The sequence below is a fragment of the Macaca nemestrina genome, chromosome 17 (genome assembly GCF_043159975.1).
Source record: "Macaca nemestrina isolate mMacNem1 chromosome 17, mMacNem.hap1, whole genome shotgun sequence".
Taxonomy (NCBI): Eukaryota; Metazoa; Chordata; class Mammalia; order Primates; family Cercopithecidae; genus Macaca; species Macaca nemestrina.
Window position 1 is genome coordinate 34,846,775 of NC_092141.1, and position 19,858 is coordinate 34,866,632.

General features: G+C 46.5%; 2 protein-coding genes across 9 annotated transcripts in view; both read right to left on the minus strand.

Moving 5' to 3' along the window:
• Positions 1-7,244: 7,244 nt before the first annotated feature.
• On the minus strand, positions 7,245-13,840 carry RSKR (ribosomal protein S6 kinase related). 6 transcript variants are annotated; one of them, XM_024791123.2, is made up of 12 exons: positions 13,656-13,840; positions 12,999-13,238; positions 12,821-12,904; positions 12,627-12,695; positions 12,167-12,236; positions 11,811-11,915; positions 11,596-11,636; positions 11,320-11,347; positions 11,125-11,214; positions 10,951-11,039; positions 10,702-10,812; positions 7,245-10,251 (listed from the first exon to the last, which is right to left on the minus strand). In XM_024791123.2, the coding sequence occupies exons 1-12, from the start codon at positions 13,830-13,832 to the stop codon at positions 10,030-10,032; spliced, it is 1,326 nt and encodes a 441-aa protein (XP_024646891.2). In that variant the 5' UTR covers positions 13,833-13,840; the 3' UTR covers positions 7,245-10,029. The 6 variants fall into 6 exon arrangements, with proteins under 6 accessions (XP_024646891.2, XP_011730315.2, XP_011730307.2 ...); XM_011732013.3 differs by having other exon boundaries at positions 7,245-10,200; positions 12,999-13,241; XM_011732005.3 differs by having other exon boundaries at positions 12,999-13,241.
• Positions 13,841-13,984: 144 nt separating this feature from the next.
• The window catches only part of BLTP2 (bridge-like lipid transfer protein family member 2), a 32,587-nt gene continuing 26,713 nt past the window's right edge, over positions 13,985-19,858 (minus strand). For 2 of the 3 annotated variants that reach the window (XM_011731992.3, XM_011731985.3), the window contains exons 30-39: positions 19,662-19,817; positions 19,456-19,577; positions 18,299-18,479; positions 16,773-16,859; positions 16,430-16,540; positions 16,159-16,294; positions 15,920-16,050; positions 15,637-15,738; positions 15,205-15,339; positions 13,985-14,787 (exon numbers count right to left, since the gene is read on the minus strand). In XM_011731992.3, coding sequence (XP_011730294.2) covers positions 14,605-14,787; positions 15,205-15,339; positions 15,637-15,738; positions 15,920-16,050; positions 16,159-16,294; positions 16,430-16,540; positions 16,773-16,859; positions 18,299-18,479; positions 19,456-19,577; positions 19,662-19,817 — 1,344 coding nt within the window. In that variant the 3' untranslated portion in view covers positions 13,985-14,604. Of the gene's footprint in view, positions 14,788-15,204; positions 15,340-15,636; positions 15,739-15,919; positions 16,051-16,158; positions 16,295-16,429; positions 16,541-16,768; positions 16,860-18,298; positions 18,480-19,455; positions 19,578-19,661; positions 19,818-19,858 lie in introns of all 3 variants that reach the window. The other variant, XM_071082573.1, reaches the window with a different exon arrangement.

Consider the following 19,858-nt stretch of genomic DNA (forward strand, 5'->3'; position numbering starts at 1 on the left):
TGCCTTCTGCTTGTGCACGGGAAGCCTATTGAAGGTAGGACAGCCGAAAAGTAAGTATTCAGAGTGAGCCGTTTGCGAAGGTGTGTTCCTTTGCACACTCACGGCGCCCTATTTACACTCTGCAAGTCTTAATACATTGGGGGAAAGCAGCAGTCCAAAGAGTAGGAACTATGATGTTATAAACTGCAGCGTCCTCAGGACGGGCTCCCTAGCACTGTGTTGTCCAATACATTAGCCCTAGCCATAGTGGCTTTTGAGCACCTCAAATGTGACTAGTCCCAGTGGGAATGTGCTATAAATGTAAAACACTGTACAAACTGGATTTCAAACACTTCGTATGAAAAAAAGAATGCAAAATAGCACCAAGTGCCATGGCTCCTGCCTGTAATCCCCGCACGGAGGAGGCAGAGGCAGGGGGATCCTTTAAACCCAGGAGTTCGAGACCTGCTTAAGCAATATAGTGAGACCTATGTCTACAAAAAAAAAAAAAAAAAATTTAGACCGGGTGCGGTGGCTCACGCCTATAATCCCACACTTTGGGAGGCCAAGGCAGGCGGTTCACCTGAGGTCAGGAGTTGGAGACCAGCCTGCCCAACACAGCGAAACCCCATTTCTACGAAAAATACAAAAATAAGCCTGGTGTGGTGGCACACGCCTGTAATCCCAGCTACTCGGGAGGCTGAGGCAGGGAGAATCACTTGAACCTGGGAGGCGGAGGTTGCAGTGAACTGAGATGGCACCACTACACTCCATCCTGGGTGACAGAGCTACACTCCATCTCAAAAAAAAATATTTTTTGTAAACCAGGGGTGGTGGCACACACCTATAATCCCAGCTTGGGAGGATCGCTTGAACCTAGTTCAAGGCTGCTATGAGCTATGATCATCCCACTGCACTCCAGCCTGGGCGACAAAGCAAGACACTGTCAAAAAAAAAAAAAAAAAAAGGAATGTATTTTTTAAATACTGTTTATATGTTGAAATATTTTAGGAATATTGGGTTAAATAAAATACATTAATTTTTTTTTTTTTTTTTTTTTTTTTTTTTGAGACAGGGTCTTGCTTTATCACCCAGGCAGGAGTGCAGTGGTGCTATCATGGCTCACTGCAGCCTTGAACTCCTAGGCTCAAGCAATCCTCCTGCCTCAGCCTCCTGAGTAGCTGCGACTACGGATATGTGCCACCACACCTGGCTAATTTTTTATAAAGACAATCTCTTGCCATATTGCCCAGGCTGGTATTGAATTCCTAGGCTCCAGTGATCCTCCCATCTCAGCCTCCGAAAGTGTTTGGGAGTACAGTCATGAACCACCCCACCCAGCCTTTTTAAACTTTTTTTTTTAATCTAATTTTTTTGAAACATGGTCTGGCGCAGTTGCCCAGGCTGGAGTGCAGTGGCATGATCTCACCTCCCTGCAACCTGCAACCTCCGCCTCCTAGGCTCAAGCGATCTTTTTTTTTTTTTTTTTTTTTTTGAGATGGAGTCTTGCTCTGTGGCCCAGGCTGGAGTGCAGTGGCTGGATCTCAGCTCGCTGCAAGTTCCACCTCCCGGGTTCACGCCATTCTCCTGCCTCAGCCTCCCGTGTAGCTGGGACTACAGGCGCCCGCCACCTCGCCGGCTAGTTTTTTTTTTTTTTTGTATTTTTTAGTAGAGACGGGGGCTTCACCGTGTTAGCCAGGATGGTCTCGATCTCCTGACCTCGTGATCCGCCCGTCTCGGCCTCCCAAAGTGCTGGGATTACAGGCTTGAGCCACCGCGCCCGGCCTCAAGTGATCCTCTTGCCTCAGCCTCCCAAGGAGTTGGGATTACAGGCGTGTGCCACCATGCCTGGCTGATTTTTGTATTTTTAGTAGAGACGGGGTTTCACCATGTTAGCCAAGCTAGTCTTGAATTCCTGAGCTCAGGAGATCCACCCGCCTCAGCCTCCCAAAGTTCTGGGATTACAGGCATGAGCCACTCTACCTGGTCCCTCATTTTACTTTTTGAATGTGGATACTAGCAAATTAAAAATTACTTAGGTGGGCTGGGCACAGTGGTTTGGCTAATCTTGGTTCACTGAAACCTCTGCCTCCCAGGCTTAAGCGATCCTCCCACCTCAGCCTCTTGAGTAGCTGAGACCATAGGTGCACACTACCATGCCCAGCTAATTTTTTGTTCTTGGTAGAGACAGGGTTTCACCATGTTGCCCAGGCTGGTCTTCAACTCCTGAGTTCAAGCTGCCTGCTTGCCTTGGCCTCTGAAAGTGCTGGGATTACAGACGTGAGCCACACTGACCTGGCCTATTTAATTTTTTTAAAAAAGTTTTGACAAGATTTCTACATTGAAGACTCTATCAAACAAATAACCAGCAAATTGAGATTACTAATTTATTACATCAATGAGCAAATGCACAAATGAACAGATTAATATGTGATAAAGTAACTTAGGTTAGAGGTAAGAAATAATGAGTAGAGCTACAAAGATACTTTACTTTTTTTTTTTTTTTGAGATGGAGTGTCGCCCAGGCTGGAGTGTAGTAGCCGGATCTCGGCTCACTGCAAGCTCCACCTCCCGGGTTCAGGCCATTCTCCTGCCTCAGCCTCCCAAGTAGCTGGGACTACAGGCGCCCGCCACCTAACCCGGCTAGTTTTTTTTTTTTTTTTTTTTTTTGTATTTTTTAGTAGAGACAGGGTTTCACCATGTTAGCCAGGATGGTCTCGATCTCCTGACCTCGTGATCCGCCCGTCTCAGCCTCCCAGAGTGCTGGGATTACAGACTTGAGCCACCGCACCCGGCCTACAAAGATACTTTTCTAGAAGAGTATAGGATTGGTGTTGACTAATCTTAAATTCTTACAAAAGATAATATGAAATATAGAATTAAATATCCATTATTACAAGTGAAGGCTATCGGATTTCTTTTTTTTGAGACAGTCTCGCCTCGCTCTGTCACCCAGGCTGGGATTAAATGCACGTGCCACCACACCTGGCTTTTGTATTTCTTTAGTAGAAACAGGGTTTTACCACGTTGGCCAGGCTGGTCTTGAACTCCTGACCTCAAGTAATCCACCTGCCTCAGCCTCCCAAAGTGCTGGGATTAAAGGCATGGGCCACCATGCCTGACCTCTTTTTTTTGAAGCAAGGTCTCTGTGGAGTACCGTGGCATGATCATAACTCACTGTTTCAATTAGCAATAATCAGTAATAATTGTGCCTCAGATAAACCTTATTGGCTATGATACTGCCGCTGCCCAAAGCTGATTATAGGTAGCTGATCACTGTAGCCTCGACCTCCTGGGCTCAAGTAACCCTCCTCAGCCTCCCAAAGTGGTGTGATTATAGGCATGAGCCACTGCACCTGGTCCTGGTTTCGTTTAGATTAAAAAAAAAAAAAAATCAGAGCATATAAATTTAAAAGATCATTTCAGATTGTACACTTAAAAAAATGAAAAAAAAATTTTTTTTTTTTGAGACGGTCTCACTCTGTCACTCAGGCTGGAGTGCAGTGGCACGATCTTGGCTCACTTCAACCTCTGCCTCCTGGACCCAAGCTACTCTTGAGCCTTAGCCTTCTGAGTGCTGGGATTACAGGCACACACCACCATGCCCAGCTAATTTTTGTGTGCGTGTGTTTTTTTTTTCTTGAGACAGAGTCTTGCTTTATCGCCCAGGCTGGAGTGCAGTGGCGCCATCTCGGCTCACTGCAAGCTCCACCTCCCGGGTTCACACCATTCTCCTGCCTCAGCCTCCCAAGAAGCTGGGACTACAGGCGCCTGCCACCACGCCTCGCTAATTTTTCTGTAGTTTTTAGTAGAGACGGGGTTTCATCATGTTAGCCAGGATGGTCTCGATCTCCTGACCTTGTGATCCGCCCATTTCGGCCTCCCAAAGTGCTGGGATTACAGGCGTAAACCACCGCGCCTGGCCTAATTTTTGTATTTGTAATAGAGGCAGGGTTTCACCATGTTGGCCAGGCTGGTCTCGAACTCTTGGCCTCAAGTGATCCACCCACCTTAGCCTCCCAAAGTGCTAGGATTACACGCATGAGCCACTGCACCAGGCCTAAGGGAATTATTTTTTTTTTGAGAGGGGGTCTCACTATCACCCAGGCTGCTGGAGTGCAATGGGGTGGTCTCGGCTCACCGCAGCCTCTGCCTCCCAGGTTCAAGCGATTCATTGTGTTGGCAGGCTGGTCTTGATTTGTTGACCTCGTGATCCACCCGCCTTGGCCTACCAAAGTGCTAGGATTTACAGACGTGAGCCACTGCGCCAGGCTGGGAATTTTTTTTTTAATTTTAATTTTTAATTTTTGTGGGTATATAGGTGTATATATTAAAATTAAGTCAATTTCATGTGAATAAGTAAAAGGTATAAGTCAGTGACTCTGAATGGAGGTGGAGGGAAGAGGAGGAGAGAATTCCTTCCAGAGATAATCACATCAGAACTGGATGAAAGAGTTAGTGCTTTTTCAAATTATAAAATTATACTTTCTGAACCTTTTCGTTCTTTTTTAAGAAGGAGTTTCACTCTTGTTGCCCAGGCTGGAGTACAATGGTGCAATCTTGGCTCACTGCAACCTTCACCTCCCAGGTTCAAGCAGTTCTCCTGCCTCAGCCTCCCGAATAGCTGGGATTACAGGCATGAGCCATCACGCCCAGTTAAATTTGTATTTTTAGTAGTGACGGGGTTTCTCCATGTTGGTCAGGATGGTCTCGATCTCTTGACCTCGTGATCCACTCGCCTTGGCTTCCCAAAGTGCTAGGATTATAGGTCTGGGCCACTGTGCCTGGCCTTTTTTCTTTTTTTTTTTTGAGACAGAGTCTCCCTCTGTTGCCAGGCTGGAGTGCGCTGGCGCAATCTCGGCTCACTGCAATCTCTGCCTCCCAGGTTCAAGTGATTCTCCTGCCTCAGCCTCCCACGTAGCTGGGACTACAGGTGCCCACCACCACGCCTGGCTAATTTTTTGTTGTTGTTGTTGTTGAGACAGAGTCTCGCTTTGTCGCCCAGACTGGAGTGCAGTGGCCGGATCTCAGCTCACTGCAAGCTCCGCCTCCCGGGTTCACGCCATTCTCCTGCCTCAGCCTCCCGAGTAGCTGGGACTACAGACGCCCGCCACCTCGCCCGGCTAGGTTTTTTTTGTATTTTTTTAGTAGAGACGGGGTTTCACCGTGTTAGCCAGGATGGTCTCGATCTCCTGACCTTGTGATCCGCCCGTCTCGGCCTCCCAAAGTGCTGGGATTACAGGCTTGAGCCACCGCGCCCGGTCCAATTTTTTGTATTTTTAGTAGGGACGGGGTTTTACCATACTGGCCAGGGTGGTCTCAATCTCTTGACCTCGTGATCCACCTGCCTCAGCCTCCCAAAGTGCTGGGATTACAGGGGTGAGCCACTGCGCCTGGCCCTCTTCTTTTTTTTCTTTTTCTTTCTCACTCTGTCACCCAGACTGCAGTGCAGTGGCCAAATCATAGCTTCAGGTTATGATCATAACCTGGAGCTTCTGAGCTCGAGCAATCCTCCCATCTCAGCCTCCTGAGTAGCTGGGTACTACAGGACCATCATGACACCTGGTTATTTTTTTTTATATTTTTATACAGACGAGGTCTCACTGTGTTGCCCAAGCTGTCCTGGAAGTCCTGAAGTGATCCTCCCACCTCGACCTCCCAAAGTGCTGGGATTACAGGTGTGAGCCACAATACCCAGCCAAAACCTTGATTTTTCTGTCACCCCCTCCACTGCATCCTGAGAATCACTGCTGTAATAGACTACTGAAGAGAGTATGTTGAAAATGTTCCCATTTGGTAAGAAATAATTCAAACTACATTCATGTGATTATGGTCTCTAAACTAATATGACCTAGGAAAGAGACCCTAGTGACATTATGTTAACCATTTCTTAAGGACCTTAAACCCTAGTGACATTATGTTAACCATTTCTTAAGGACCTTAAACCCTAGTGACATTATGTTAACCATTTCTTAAGGACCTTAAACCCTAGTGACATTATGTTAACCATTTCTTAAGGACCTTAACCAATTGTGCTGCTGTAACCACAAAAGCCATATGTTAGGTGACCTGAATATTAATTAACACAGTATTATAAAATCCTCTGCATCTGTCCTTTGAAAAAGCATCACAGGGCTGCGAGCAGTGGCTCACGCCTGTAATCCCAGCACTTTGGGAGGCCAAGACGGGTGGATCACCTGAGGTCAGGAGTTTGAGACCAGCCTAGTCAACATGGTGACACCCCATCTCTACTAAAAATACAAAAATTAGCTGGGCGTGGTGGCGGGCGCCTATAATCCCAGCTACTTGGGAGGCTGAGACAGAAGAATCACTTGAGCCCGGGAGGTGGAAGTTACAGTGTGCTGAGATTGCAGCATTGCACTCCAGTCTGGGTGACAAGAGCAAAACTCAATCTCAAAAAAAAAAAAAAAAAAAAAAGGCATCACAGGCCAGGCACAATGGCTCATGCCTATAATCCTAGCACTTTGAGAGGCCAAGGCAGGCGGATCACTAGAGCCCAGGAGTTCAAGACCAGCCTGGGCTACATGGCGAAATTCCATCTCTTAAAGAAAAGGAAAAGGAAAGGGGAAGGGGAAAGAAAAGAAAAGAAATGATATGAATAATTTATTCATATCATTTATTTATATCATCTTATTTAAATTTCAGCATCACAGAAATCTGAACCCATACCCCACAATTAAGAACCAGTGGTTATTTTACATACCAGGAAACTAAGATCCAGAGAGGTTAAAATGACTTATTAAGACGATGAGAGCCTGGGCGTCGTGGCTCACGCCTGTAATCCCAGCACTTTGGGAGGCCAAGGTGGGTGGATCATCTGAGGTCAGGAGTTCCACACCAGCCTCGCCAACATGGCGAAACCCCGTCTCAGAACACAAAAATTAGCCGGGTGTGATGGCATGCACCTGTAATCCCAGCTACCAGGAGGCTGGGGCAGGAGAATTGTTGGAACCCAGGAGGCAGAGGCTACAGTGAGCCGAGATCGCGCCACTGCACTCCAACCTGGGCAACAGAGCAAGACTCCATCCCCACCAAAAAAAAAAAAAAAAAAAGACGATGGGATAGTTATTGGTGGATCCAGGCATCAGATCTCCCAAATTCCAATCGAATGCTCTTAACAACTATTTTGGAAACCATTAATTCCTATTTTTAGTATTCAGTTTTTATCCAGTGTGTAGTTCTGGTCATCACAACTTTAAAAAAGTAATAAAAGTGTCTAAAGAGAAACAAATGAGATAAAAGGATAAAGGATACATTGTCTTATTTATTTATTTATATCCCAACCTTATTACAAGAAGGCTTACAAAGATGTAGATATTATAGTAATATAAAAGGATTAAAACTTAGAAAAATGAGAATAAGGAAAAGAAAAGTAGAAAAGGAGGACAGAACCAAGAACATGACTAGCATACAAAATACATAAACACTTGCTGAAGGTAGGCCACAAATTGGGCTCTAAATGGTCTACTATCAGTATAAACAGAAAAATACAATCAGTTGAATATTTAGTGTCCTTAAGGTAAAAACCAAACAGCAATTAGGAAAACTGGGTCCAGAGAAAATTTCTCCCATGCATTCTTAAATAGAACATTATGAACTGTTATGATAAACACCCTTTACAGTATCCACAGCAATTAAATTTATTTTTTTTCCTGAGACAGGATCTCACTCTGTTGCTCAGGCTAGATGCAGTGGCACGATCTTTACTCATTGCAACCTCCACCTCCTGGGTTCAAGCAGTTCTTCCCCCTCAGCCTCCTGAGTAGCTGGGACTACCATGTGCGCCACCATGACCGGCTAATTTTTGTATTTTTTTGGTAGAGACAGGGTTTCACCATGTTGCCCAGGCTGGTCTCGAACTCCTGACCTCAGGTGATCCGCCTACCTCGGCCTCCCAAAGTGCTGGGATTACAGGTGTGAGCCACCACACCTGGCCAGCAATTAAATTTCATAGAGATTTTCATATGGATTACCAAAGTCCAATCCAGAAAAAGCAATTCTGCAGAGGCCAATAAAATGCCAGCTATGCATAGGGAAATCTGGTTTAATCTAGAGACAGAATTAATAAACAGAACTACAGAGTACTCTCCAGACTGTCTTTTGTCTAGAGAGATTAGATATAACTGAATAATATGGTCTGGATTAAAACTTACTTACCCTCAAGTCTCAGGACAAAAATGAAAATTGTGAATAAAGAAAAATGAAAAGAAGTCATAAAGGCCCAAACTGTATATTAAGGTCCAGATGATTTTCCTTACTAAAGGAAAAGGTTATTGAGATATGTCTCTAACCTTAAATCTTTTCTTTTTCTTTTGAGACAGAGTCTACCTCTGTCGCCCAGGAGTGCAATGGCACAATCTCAGCTCACTGCAACCTTGGTCTCCAGGGTTCAAGCAATTCTCCTGCCTCAGCCTTCCAAGTAGCTGGGACTACAGATGTGCAGCACCACGCCCAGCTAATTTTTGTATTTTTTTTTTTTTTTTTTTTGAGACGGAGTCACACGCTGTTGCCCAGGCTGGAGTGCAGTGGCGCGATCTCAGCTCACTGCAAGCTCCGCCTCCCGGGTTCCCACCATTCTCCTGCCTTAGCCTCCTGAGTAGCTGGGACTACAGGCGCCCGCCACCGCGCCCGGCTAATTTTTTTTTTTTGTATTTTTAGTAGAGACGGGGTTTCACTGTGGTCTCGATCTCTTGACCTTGTGATCCGCCCGCCTCGGCCTCCCAAAGTGCTGGGATTACAGGCTTGAGCCACCGCGCCCGGCCTAATTTTTGTATTTTTTAGTAGAGACAAGGTTTCACCATGTTGGCCACACTGGTCTCAAACTCTTGACCTCAACTGATCTGCCCACCTTGGCCTCCCAAATAACTTTATATCTTAAGGTTGATGCATGCCTCTTAATCTCTTGGTTTGCCCATCAGAAACTGAATCATGGGCTGACTAGGATAAATTATCCGTTTAATAATCCTATGCTTTTCAAAGAAGTTTTATTTTGGATAACTGTTCCAATTAGAGACCTAGAGAAGACATTTAACCTACCCATGTTTCAGTTTCTATTTTCTTCCTCACTAGATTATTTTATTCACTTTTCAATTTTTAAAAATTAGATTTATTGCAGACTGGCCTCAAGCTCCCAGACTATATTTTTTAGCTGTATTATGTAGGGGTTGAAATGCCAGCTTTTAAGACTTTTGAAAAATTCACAGGCTGGGTGTGGAGGCTCATGCCTGTGAAGGTTGCAGTGAGCTGAGATCGTGCCACTGCACTCCAACCTGGGTGACAAGAGTGAGACCCTATCTCAAAAAAAAAAAAAAAAGTCGGGGGGCCTGGTGCAGTGGCTCACACCTATAATTCCAGCACTTTGGGAGGCCGAGGCAGGCCGATCACTTGAGGTCAGGAGTTTGAGACCAGGCTGGCCAACATGGTGAAGCCCTGTCTCTACTAAAAAATACAAAAATTAGCTGGGCATAATGGTGTGCACCTGTAATCCCAGCTACTCAGGAGACTGAGGCATGAAAATCACTTGAACCCGGGAGGCGGAGGTTGCAGTGAGCTGAGATTGTGCCACTGCACTCCAGCCTGGGCAACAGAGTGAGACTCTGTCTCAAAAAAAATAAAAATAAAAATAAAAATAAAAATTCATATTGCTTCTGACAAGCCTATTAAACACATCAATAGCACCCTGGGAACCCATGAAGTATTATTATTGCTCAAGAAAGGAAACAAGTGGAAGCAGCCCTGGCTGAGAGCCTGAGGGTAAGAGCACTGGAGAAGTAAAGAAAAGGAAAAGGTCACCACCCTGATCTGAGATGTTGAATTGAGAGGTAGGTTGTATGATAGGGAAGGAATAGGGCCAGCTGTGGCTGCCAGTAGCAGAATGTCCAAGGTTGGAACTCTGGTCTAAAGCCTAGGAGAACAGAACGGTGAGGCTACAAAATAAAAATAAACTGGATTATCAAGGTGGTCATACTGAGTGGGCAGTGATGGAGATCTTCAGGCTCCCAACCAGGCCCCAATTTATAGTAGAGAGGCTCAAGCAGGGATAGGGTAGAGCAGGAAGGACTCCAGATCACAGTCAAAGTCGTCGAAGGGCATGGTCTCTGCTGAACTGGGCTGCGTAGCTTGTGTCTCCGTGACAAAGTTCACTGGCTGCTTCTGTAGGAGCTCTGGGTCAAAGGCCACACCCCGAAAGAAAGGGTGGACCTGGAAGTGATGCAGATAACGTAGACGATGGAGGGGGTTCTGGCATAAGAGCTGAAGGAAAATAGAGCATGAAGGATGATGACTAGGACAGGAAAGGCCTGAACAGAAAGGATGGAAAAGAAGAAAGAAGTTCGTGGAGCTGTGGAGGGTAGGAATAAGAACCCTGAAGAGTAGATGATTTGTAAAAGAGGGAGAAATAGAGGCTAATTTGGGGCAAAGGTGGGAATAAGGAGCTGTACTTGTGAGTTTTCAGATGAGTGTACAGTGCTCCACTCTCTCAGAAGGGACTTCTCTGTTCTAGATGGGGAGGAGATTTGGGGGACCAGGAACTTAGGAATGAGACTCAGTACAGCTTAGATGGCAAGTAGTTAGGTAGTTAAGTAAAAGTTGGAGCCCCCCCCAAAAAAAATTAATGAGAGGAATGAGGAAACATCACTTTAATGAAGGCAGGAGAGCATGAATGGTTTGGTAGCCAAGAAGGAAAGCAGCGCTCATCCTTACCTCATGGAGCAGGAGTGAGAGGCCCTGGTTAAGAGAAGCTGGGATCTCAGAGTCACTGTGGGTCACACTTGCCAACATGGCCACATGATCTCTCTCTGCAGCCACTGGAAACTGAGTTAAGAGGTAGGGAGTGGGGATGGGGGTAGGGGTTCCTTCCTTAGTAGGAATAAGACAAGATTTCCTAAGGTCTTCCTTCTTCCCCCCACAGGCAAAGCTCTTCTCTGCCCAAAACTACTAGTATTCTCTCACCTTTCCCGTTGCCAGAGAGAAAAGCAAGACACCCAGGGACCACCAATCAGCGGCATGGTTGTAAGGTCCTCCACTTAGGACCTCTGGGGCTACAGATTTCAAAGACACTCATCACTGACATCCTTTAGCTATCCTCCTGCCCAATGCTTACCCATCAGCTTTAACCTCTCTCACCCATGTACTGAAGAGTGCCACAGATAGTGTAGGCTCGAGCTCCCTGGGGCAGGTGGCGGGACAGACCAAAGTCTGTCAGTTTCAGATGGCCTATAAAGAAGGTAAGGCAACCGCACCACTGTTCCACCCCTCGTCAGCCATGATTTATTCCCAAAGTACCTCTCATCCTGGGGCTAGGGAAGGAAAAATACTTACCTCGTTCATCTAGAAGAATATTCTCCATCTGAAAGATCACAGGTGAGAAGTAATTCTTCCTCTTCCTTTCAACTCTCTTTCATCATGTATACACCCCAGCTGAAGGTTATGCCCTACTCAGCACTCAAATCTATACTCAGAGAGCCCTTGCCCAAATCCTTGGCACCCATGGGGGCCCCAATGTCTACAGTTCTCTGCTCCCTAACTTCTTGGACTTGTTGGGACTTCTTATTGAGACTCTTTCTCAGACAAAGGGAAAAAAGCACTTAACTCTACCTTCACATCTCGATGCATGATACCCAAGTCATGGAGATAACCTGTGGATAACAAGTATGGGGCGTGCTGCAGCTTTTCTGTCCTTTCCAGTTTCCCTAGTAGCCCTCATCCCATCCCTCTCCTATTCTTTGACCTCCATTATTTATATTAATTCTTTACTCTCCTTCCCAACTTAAATCTTCCCTCCCCATTTCCTTTACCACTGTTTCACTTACACAGTACCAGGACCAACTCGGCAGCAAAGAGACGGATGGAAGCCTCAGGAAAGCAGCCAACAGCCGACCAAAGGGAGTACAGATCTGTGCTGCAGTAGCTACACACTGCAAAGCCAGTGTGAAGCTACATACATTGCCAGAAGTCTAGGCAATGTTTGGGAGCTGCAATGCCTGGGCTCAAGGCATTGTAGGCCTCCTGCCCAAAATGATACCACTTGCTGTTCCCCCTCCCTTTGGGACGGAGAGGTGCCATGAGAAGGGGGACAGAGCAAAGGCAGAACAAGCCAAAGAGATAATCTCAGGTGGGGATATAGCACAAGGACCCTGGGGGATGAGGAGAGAGTCCAGTCACTCACTAATGAAAAGGTGCCGTTTTCCCTGCCAGCTGTCCCCCAAGCTGTGTACAAAGGGATGGTTGATCTGTCGCTAGGGACAAAGCAAACAGGAAGTTAGGGAGGAACATGGTCATTGAGAATAAAGGCAGCCGAGAACTCAGGTTTTACTCAGATGCGCAGATGGGGAACTGCTGCCTCATCTCTCAGTTCAGAGGAACTCAATAATTGGAACTATCTGGTAATCCTAGAACCAGCAAATACTAAGGAATACACTGGGACATGCTTAAGAGATTTCCCTGGTAGGACATGAGAAAACTGTGTTGAGAGCTGATAGATACTTTTCCCAGGACCTACTTTAGTGTCAAACTAGGCTGAAGCAGATGGAGGAGGCAGAACCAGGAAAAGGTGGTGGTCAAGAAAGGTACTTTCCCTACCTGTGGCCCAGCTCTTCCCACAATCCTTTCCAGGACTCTGTGCATACCTGGATGCTAACCTCCTCTTTGCACTGCCTCACAGTGTCCCTCTGTAGGACCTTTACCTTGGGCACCACCTATAAAAGGAGAGTAGTGATGACTCATAGAGGATAGTGCTATTGAATTGTTTACTCCTCCCAACCTCTCTGGAATCAAGACTGGAAACAGAGACTAGAGAATAATGTGGTACCTAAGCCCCTACCTTCACTGCAAATATAGCTTTCTGGGTGCAATCTAGCACCTTGAGGACAGTTCCAAAGGAGCCTTTAGCCACAAGGCCTAAAATCTGTACAGAGAAATGGAAAACAGGCCAGTTGAGACTGGTCATTTCCAACTTCTCCCAAAGACTGAGACCCGACTCAGGGATTCCACTGACTTACCTTCAGCTGCTGCTGCCCCCTAATGGGCCTAATGGGAAACTCTGGTAGAAAGAGGTTGATGAACTGAGGCACTGGCCACTCTGGCAGAGACTTCAGTAGTGGGGCTGGCTTTAGGGACTCCCGGTGCAGATAGTGATGCCCCCGTAGTTCCCAGAGTTCTTCCAGATCTGACCTGATGGTTCCCACATCTGACCAGAGGCTCTTCCAGCCTCGGGCCCAGGGGCCCCGGATGTTGCCACCCTGCTGAGAACCAAGGGAGCCACTCTAAACTTTCTGCTCCTGAGGCATAGCAGGTTCCACCCATCTTACTAGGCACTCCCTCCCCTTAAGTCTCAACCCTTAGAGGTACATTTTTGAGCATGAGGCAAAATTCCCGTTACCCTTGCTTTGTGCTAAGCCCTGGATTTCCTGGACACAATTCAAATCCTCTAGGAAAATAATTGTTGGACATTTTCACCATGATACATTAATAATACAGCCTGCACCTCAGTATTGGGCTGTGATGCTTTCATAGTACAGCCTCCCTGCCCCACCCCCACATTGGGTAATCACTGCCATGCTCCTAACCAGGAACTTCCCAGGCCTCAAGCCCCCCAGGCCTCAAGCCCATGTCTCCCTCTCCTCCCCTCAGTAGGCTGTCAGAGCCCCACAGCCTACCTTGTGAGGAACAGCCACCCGGGTGTTTTGCCCCTGCCGACAGCTTACTGCTCCCATCCCCAGCCTCTGCCTCCTCTCTCTGCTAAATCTGCTGTCCCAGTTACATAAGCAATTCCTCTCCCTGATGCTGCATGGCACGAGCCCCGCCTCTTCCAGTGTGCAGAAACCCATCAGCATGGGGCCAGAGTCACACTAGGACTAGAAATTTCTGTAATACAGCTTCAGGGCAGAGAAGAAGGGGCCACCCTCAGAGTGGCAGCTGCAGGATGTCTTGGGTTGATGAGGAAGGGATACAGATTGAATGCAGGCACTCCACACACACACAAAAAATGAGCATCAAATTTAAAATATCTTTTTTTTTCTCTTTAAATCATTTTGCCATTTTCCAGGGCATATCCTAGGGGGAAGGGTAGGGGACCCATGGCCAGCCCTGGCTCCTACTGCCATCCTCCCAAGTGAACTTAGCACAGAGACTGGGGAGGGGTTGATCGCCGCTCAGAACACCAATACCTCTTTCATACATGGCAGTGGAGTGAGGATCAGAGGATCAGCCCCCTCCCGTTTCCTGGCACAGAGGGAGGACAGTTACACTTAGAAATATATATAATATATATATATTTATATATGTTTATAAAAATTTATCACACTTGATCAGGACTATCCCCCTACCCTTTCACTTGACCCCGAGGAATAGGGTCCTGCCCTGGGCCCGTTCCCTGGGTCTTGCTCTCTTGTTGTCTCTCTGGCCCTGAACCTGATCAGCGTGAAATGGAACTCAGCATTACTGTCCACCATGCCCTGCAGTGAACAGGGCAGGTGGTGAACAGCAATGCCTAGGGGCTCTGACACCCACAAATCCTGGTGGATAAAGGGAAGCCCCTCCCACCCACAAGTCCCTGGAGCCTGAGCCAGAGTCAGATCCTGTACTGTAGCCACTCGAATCGCCAAATCATTTGCGCCTGCCAAAGATGGACTTCTTGCCAGGGTTCTTGTCGCCCACACTTAAACCAATGAGGAGCCGGGCTTTCTCCTCCTCTTCCTGCTGTTGCATGTTCAGATCCGATTTAGTTTCTAGCTTTCCCCGGACCTCAGAGCCTGTTGCAGGCTTCAGTCTTAGCTTCTCTTTGATCACCTGGCAGATTGGAGAGGAGTAAAGGAAAAGGTAAATATTAGTGGGCAGGCAGAATAAATCAAAATGAACCAAGACAATAAAGATTTATTAAACACATCCAAGGCACAATGGGGCAATTCACATACAATGGTCTCTGCTTTCAAGAAGCTTACAGTCTAATGATAACTCCTTCTAAACTTTAGGTTGTGTTAGCTCTCAGTTCCCTAAAATCAATGGTGATATATGAAACACTCAATAAACATTGAATTTAATAATCTGAGTGAGGTCATGGAGAGGGCAGGCATAGAAGTCACTCACCACATGCACCTGCCCTTTCCCAAGGATATTTATTCATGGATTCTAAAACGAAAGGCTCCCCAAAAGAGGATCTGCCTGCCAGCCCCGTTAACCAAACAGCCATGAGCCCTGGCGGGATACCTGGGCAACCAGGGCTTTGCGGCTGTCCCTTTTGACAGCCATGGCAAAGTCTAGCCATGTCCATGTGTTGTTGTGGTACTCCAGACAGGGCAGCACCAGGTTAAGGTCACCCCAGTCCACACTGTTCTTCTCACCCTGTAAGAGGAGGGGGAGGGGAAAGAAAAAAAGAGGGGTGGGAAATACATCAGCTGCCATTTTGAGTCCAAGCCAGTCACTTGAGCACAAGGCCTACAATAGTAACCTATATATACTGGTTTCCCCTTAATCTCAGTCTCGTAATGGTGCTGACTCTTGAGGGTAGCAGAGGGAACAGCAGATATATCACCCACAGCTCAGCGTCACAAACAACCTAGCTGTCTCCCTGTCTAGAATCTCTGATCTTATCTGGTTCCCTGCCCACCCTGTTCTACAAAGTACTTGAAAGGTGCAGACCTTGTAGCTGACACACAGTGGAACCTGTGGAATCTTTATGTAGATGAAGGAGTTGTTCATGGCAGCTCGCTCTTTCATCTTGTCAATGTCATCCACAGGGTGCTAAGAAAGGCAGGCAAGGAGTATGAGCCCTGAATCCATCAGAAGAAACTCAGGACCCCAAACATCTCCCTCTTCTTTTATCCCTAGAATGGACTCAGAGGAAACCGAAGAAATCCCAAATCACACCAAACAGGACCTCAGGACTCTCCCATTTTTCTATCATCAGGGGCATGTTTGGTACCTCTGGAGATTTGCGAAATGACCTTCTGACCCCAGAACTCCGAGTCAAACCCTGTGCCACACCCTTCCCAGGGCCCAGTGGTACTGCATCATCTGTTGCAATCAGCTGCCGAGGCTTCACCACTGGTATTCCTATGAAAAAGCAAGTGCACCAGCTGTCATCCATCCTCATTCTGAAGTCTCAGCTGTCTTTGGGGCTGCTACCCTATTCTTTTGGGGCTCCACCATAAAAGTTCTCACCAGTAGTCACCAGTTTGGACTTATCCTCTTCATCACCAACTTCATCATCTTCCACACTTCGGCCAGGAAAGAAAAAGCCCATCATTCTATGGAAGAACTGGTGTGTCAGCTGGATGGTGAGAGGCACCACATTTACCTAAAAAGGAGAAAGATTCAAGAAGTAATTAAGCTCAGACACCATGATCAGTTTACCTACTCCTAATATCGTGTAACACACAGCTGGCTTTTGAATGTCCTTTGTTCCCAGGTCCCCAAGGGACTGCTTACTAACCTCAAAATGCTCCTTAACAGAGATACCCCCAACAGGGGGCCGAACTTTGCTGAAGAGGCGGAGAGCTAGCTGTCGCCCAGACTGGCAGGAGCTCTGGGGCCGCAGTACTACCTGTAGGATAGAGAGTAAACAACAGCCCAACCCAATGTCCTTCCTGCCATAAAGCAACCCCCAAATCCTCTGCAGAATGAGAGGAGAAGCAATGGTACTGCTAAGCTGGGCAAGCTTTCACCCTCTCAGATCACCACATTGTTTTCCATAGTGGATTTATATTGAACGGCCGTTATAAATGCCCTGTGCTAAAAATATGCAAATGGACTAGGAATGGGGAAAAAAGACTTGCCTTATAGACAGCATTGGGGAGGAGGTTGTTCATAGTAAACCAGCCCAACTCCAGAAGATGTTCTGCTGTGTCATCAGATTTATTCACCTATAAAGACAGTTTTGCCCCATCTATTATAATAAACCTTTCTCAGAAGTCTACTAGACAATTGCTATGTATCCAGTTTGTTTTCAGGCTCTACATATGCCTAATCCCAACTTTGATATCTCCTTCAAACTCATACAGTCAAAACTCTTTAATCCAGTGTGTCTCATGGGCACTATTGTCCAGGACACTAAATGCTGATAGTACTATCTAGCCATTGTGACATTAAAAAATCTTCTAATTCATTTCCAAATGCCCCTTGTAGGAGAAAGTAATAAATAATACTGCCTTCTTTACATCAATGGCAGAAAAGCTGAATGTCAGTATTAGAATATCCTATTCCAAGCTGGACATGAAAGATTATTTGCCTCTGGACCATACTTCTAGGGATCATCTTCTTACTCAACAAGAGAAGTATTTGATCAAACTCATCTGTATCTGTATCTTATTCTATTTTATTTTTTTTGAGATAGGGTCTCACTCTGTTGCCCAGGCTGAAGTGCAGTGGCACAATCTTGGCTCACTGCAACATCCATCTCCTGGGTTCAAGCGATTCTCCTGCTTTAGCCTCCTGAGTAGCTGGGATTACAGATGCACACCACCACACCCAACTGACTTTCATTTTATTTTTAGATAGAGTCTCACTCTGTCACCAGGCTGAAGTGCAGTGGCACGATCTTGGCTCACTGCAACATCCACCTCCCAGGTTCAAACGATTCTCCTGCTTCAGCCTCCCGAGTAGCTGGGACCACAGGGGTGCACCACCACGCCTGGCTAATTTTTGTATTATTAGTAGAGATGGGGTTTCACCGTGTTGGCTGGTCTTCAACTCCTGACCTCAGGTGATGCACCTGCCTCGGCCTTCCAGAGTGCTGGGATTATAAGTGTGAGCCACCATGCCCGGCCTATCATATATGTTTTTAATTATTTATTTTCTTTTTCAGAGACAGGGTCTCACTCTGTTGCCCAGGCTGGAGTGCAGTGGTGTGATCACAGCTCACTGCAGGCTCGAACTCCAGGGCTCAAGCAATCCTCCTGCCTCAGCCTACCAAGTAGCTGGGACCACAGGTATGCACCACGATGCCCAGCTAATTTTTAAAATTTTTGTTGAACTCTTGACTTCAAGCAATCCTCCCACCTTAGCCTTCCAGAGTTATAGGATTACAGGCATGAACCACCACACATGGCCTGTATCATTTTTTTGAAAAATATTTTATTTATTTGTTCATTGTTACTTTCCCCTATGGCATCAGAGCTGTATGTGTATCATTCATTATAAACAGATGTGTCAAAGGAAGCTCTGCTCATGTTTCCAATCATACTATCATTAATAATCATATAATAATTAGCCCCTTTTTATTTCTCTTTTATGAGTTAGACTCCTAAGCTAGGTCAATGTTTCTCAATACAGCTGCCTTTGTGTGACCATATACCCCAGATACCTTGCTGTAGAGGAACCTCTGCAGTTCTAATTCAGCAATTCCCAGCTGTCCATCTTCCTCTGTCAGGCGCCACCGTGCCTGAGCAAAGTAAAACTCAGTGCGACGGACCACACTCACATCTTCTTGCTGCTTTCGCAGCTCCATCTTGTTAGCCCGCTGCAGTTGGAAATCCTTAAAACACCTATAAGTGGACAGGGGAGCCAAAGCCAGTAAGGGAAATAGCACATGGGTAGGGGGTGGGATAGAATGCTCTAGAATGATGCAGGAGGTAAACTCAGAAATTAACCTATTCTGGGTTAGCCAGTCCCTAAATTTTTTTTTACTGAATTTATTGCTGCTGACATTCTAGGTCATAGAAGCACAAATCCCAACTTTCAGCTCTATAGCTTCTTGATAAAGTAGTGTCTTCCCACTAATAACTCCTACGATTTTATCTGCAATTGTATGCTGATCAACTTCAAGATATTTTCATATATCTATGTCAGGTTCATTAAAAAAAAAAAAGATCTTTTCAGTTCAGACGCATAGTATCAAGGCGACCACAGTGATCTTTCAGCTGGGTGTGGTAATCCCAGCTCACGCCTGTAATCCCAGCACTTTGGGAGGCCAAGACAGAAGGACTGCTTGAGCCCAGGAGTTCCAGACCAGCCTGGTCAACGTAGTGAGACCACCTTGTCTCTAAAAAAAAAAGAAAAGTGATCCTTCCCAACTACCCATTTTCTTATTCAGGAAGAGCTGCCTGAACCTACTCCTACATCAGCCTTTGATAATGCACACTAGACCTCAAGAAAGAGAACTGCCGGCCGGGCGCGGTGGCTCAAGCCTGTAATCCCAGCACTTTGGGAGGCCGAGACGGATGGATCACGAGGTCAGGAGATCGAGACCATCCTGGCTAACACGGTGAAACTCCGTCTCTACTAAAAAATACAAAAAACTAGCCGGGCGCGGTGGCGGGCGCCTGTAGTCCCAGTTACTCGGGAGGCTGAGGCAGGAGAATGGCGTGAACCCGGGAGGCGGAGCTTGCAGTGAGCTGAGATCCAGCCACTGCACTCCAGCCTGGGCGACAGAGCGAGACTCCGTCTCAAAAAAAAAAAAAAAAAAGAGAACTGCCTATAGCTGGGGCACTGGAAAAGGGCAAGGAAAGAATGCTGGGGCACCTGATGAGGATATTCAGTTCTTCACTTTCCAGCTGCAGGTTGGCCTTCTCCTGGTTTAACTGCAACTGAAGCTTCTGGTTCAGGTCAAGCAGATTCTCATTCTTACTGTCATCCTGCAAAGACTAGGGAACCAGAATAGAAACTGAGAGATAACCCTTGTTCTAGGAGACTTCCTGGTCCTCGAACTATCTATCTGCAGTGACTACCTTCATGATAGAATACATCTGCTTCTCAAGCTGTCGTATTTGGGCCACATGCTGCCGCACAGCCTCCTGCAAATGCAGTATGCTGCTGCGTTGCTCCTCTGGATTGCTAGAGATCTCAAGCTGGAACCTGACCCGTTGCTTCTTCTCACTATGCTCCTAAAGGAATGGAAAGGGAAATGAATACAATTTTTAAGTAG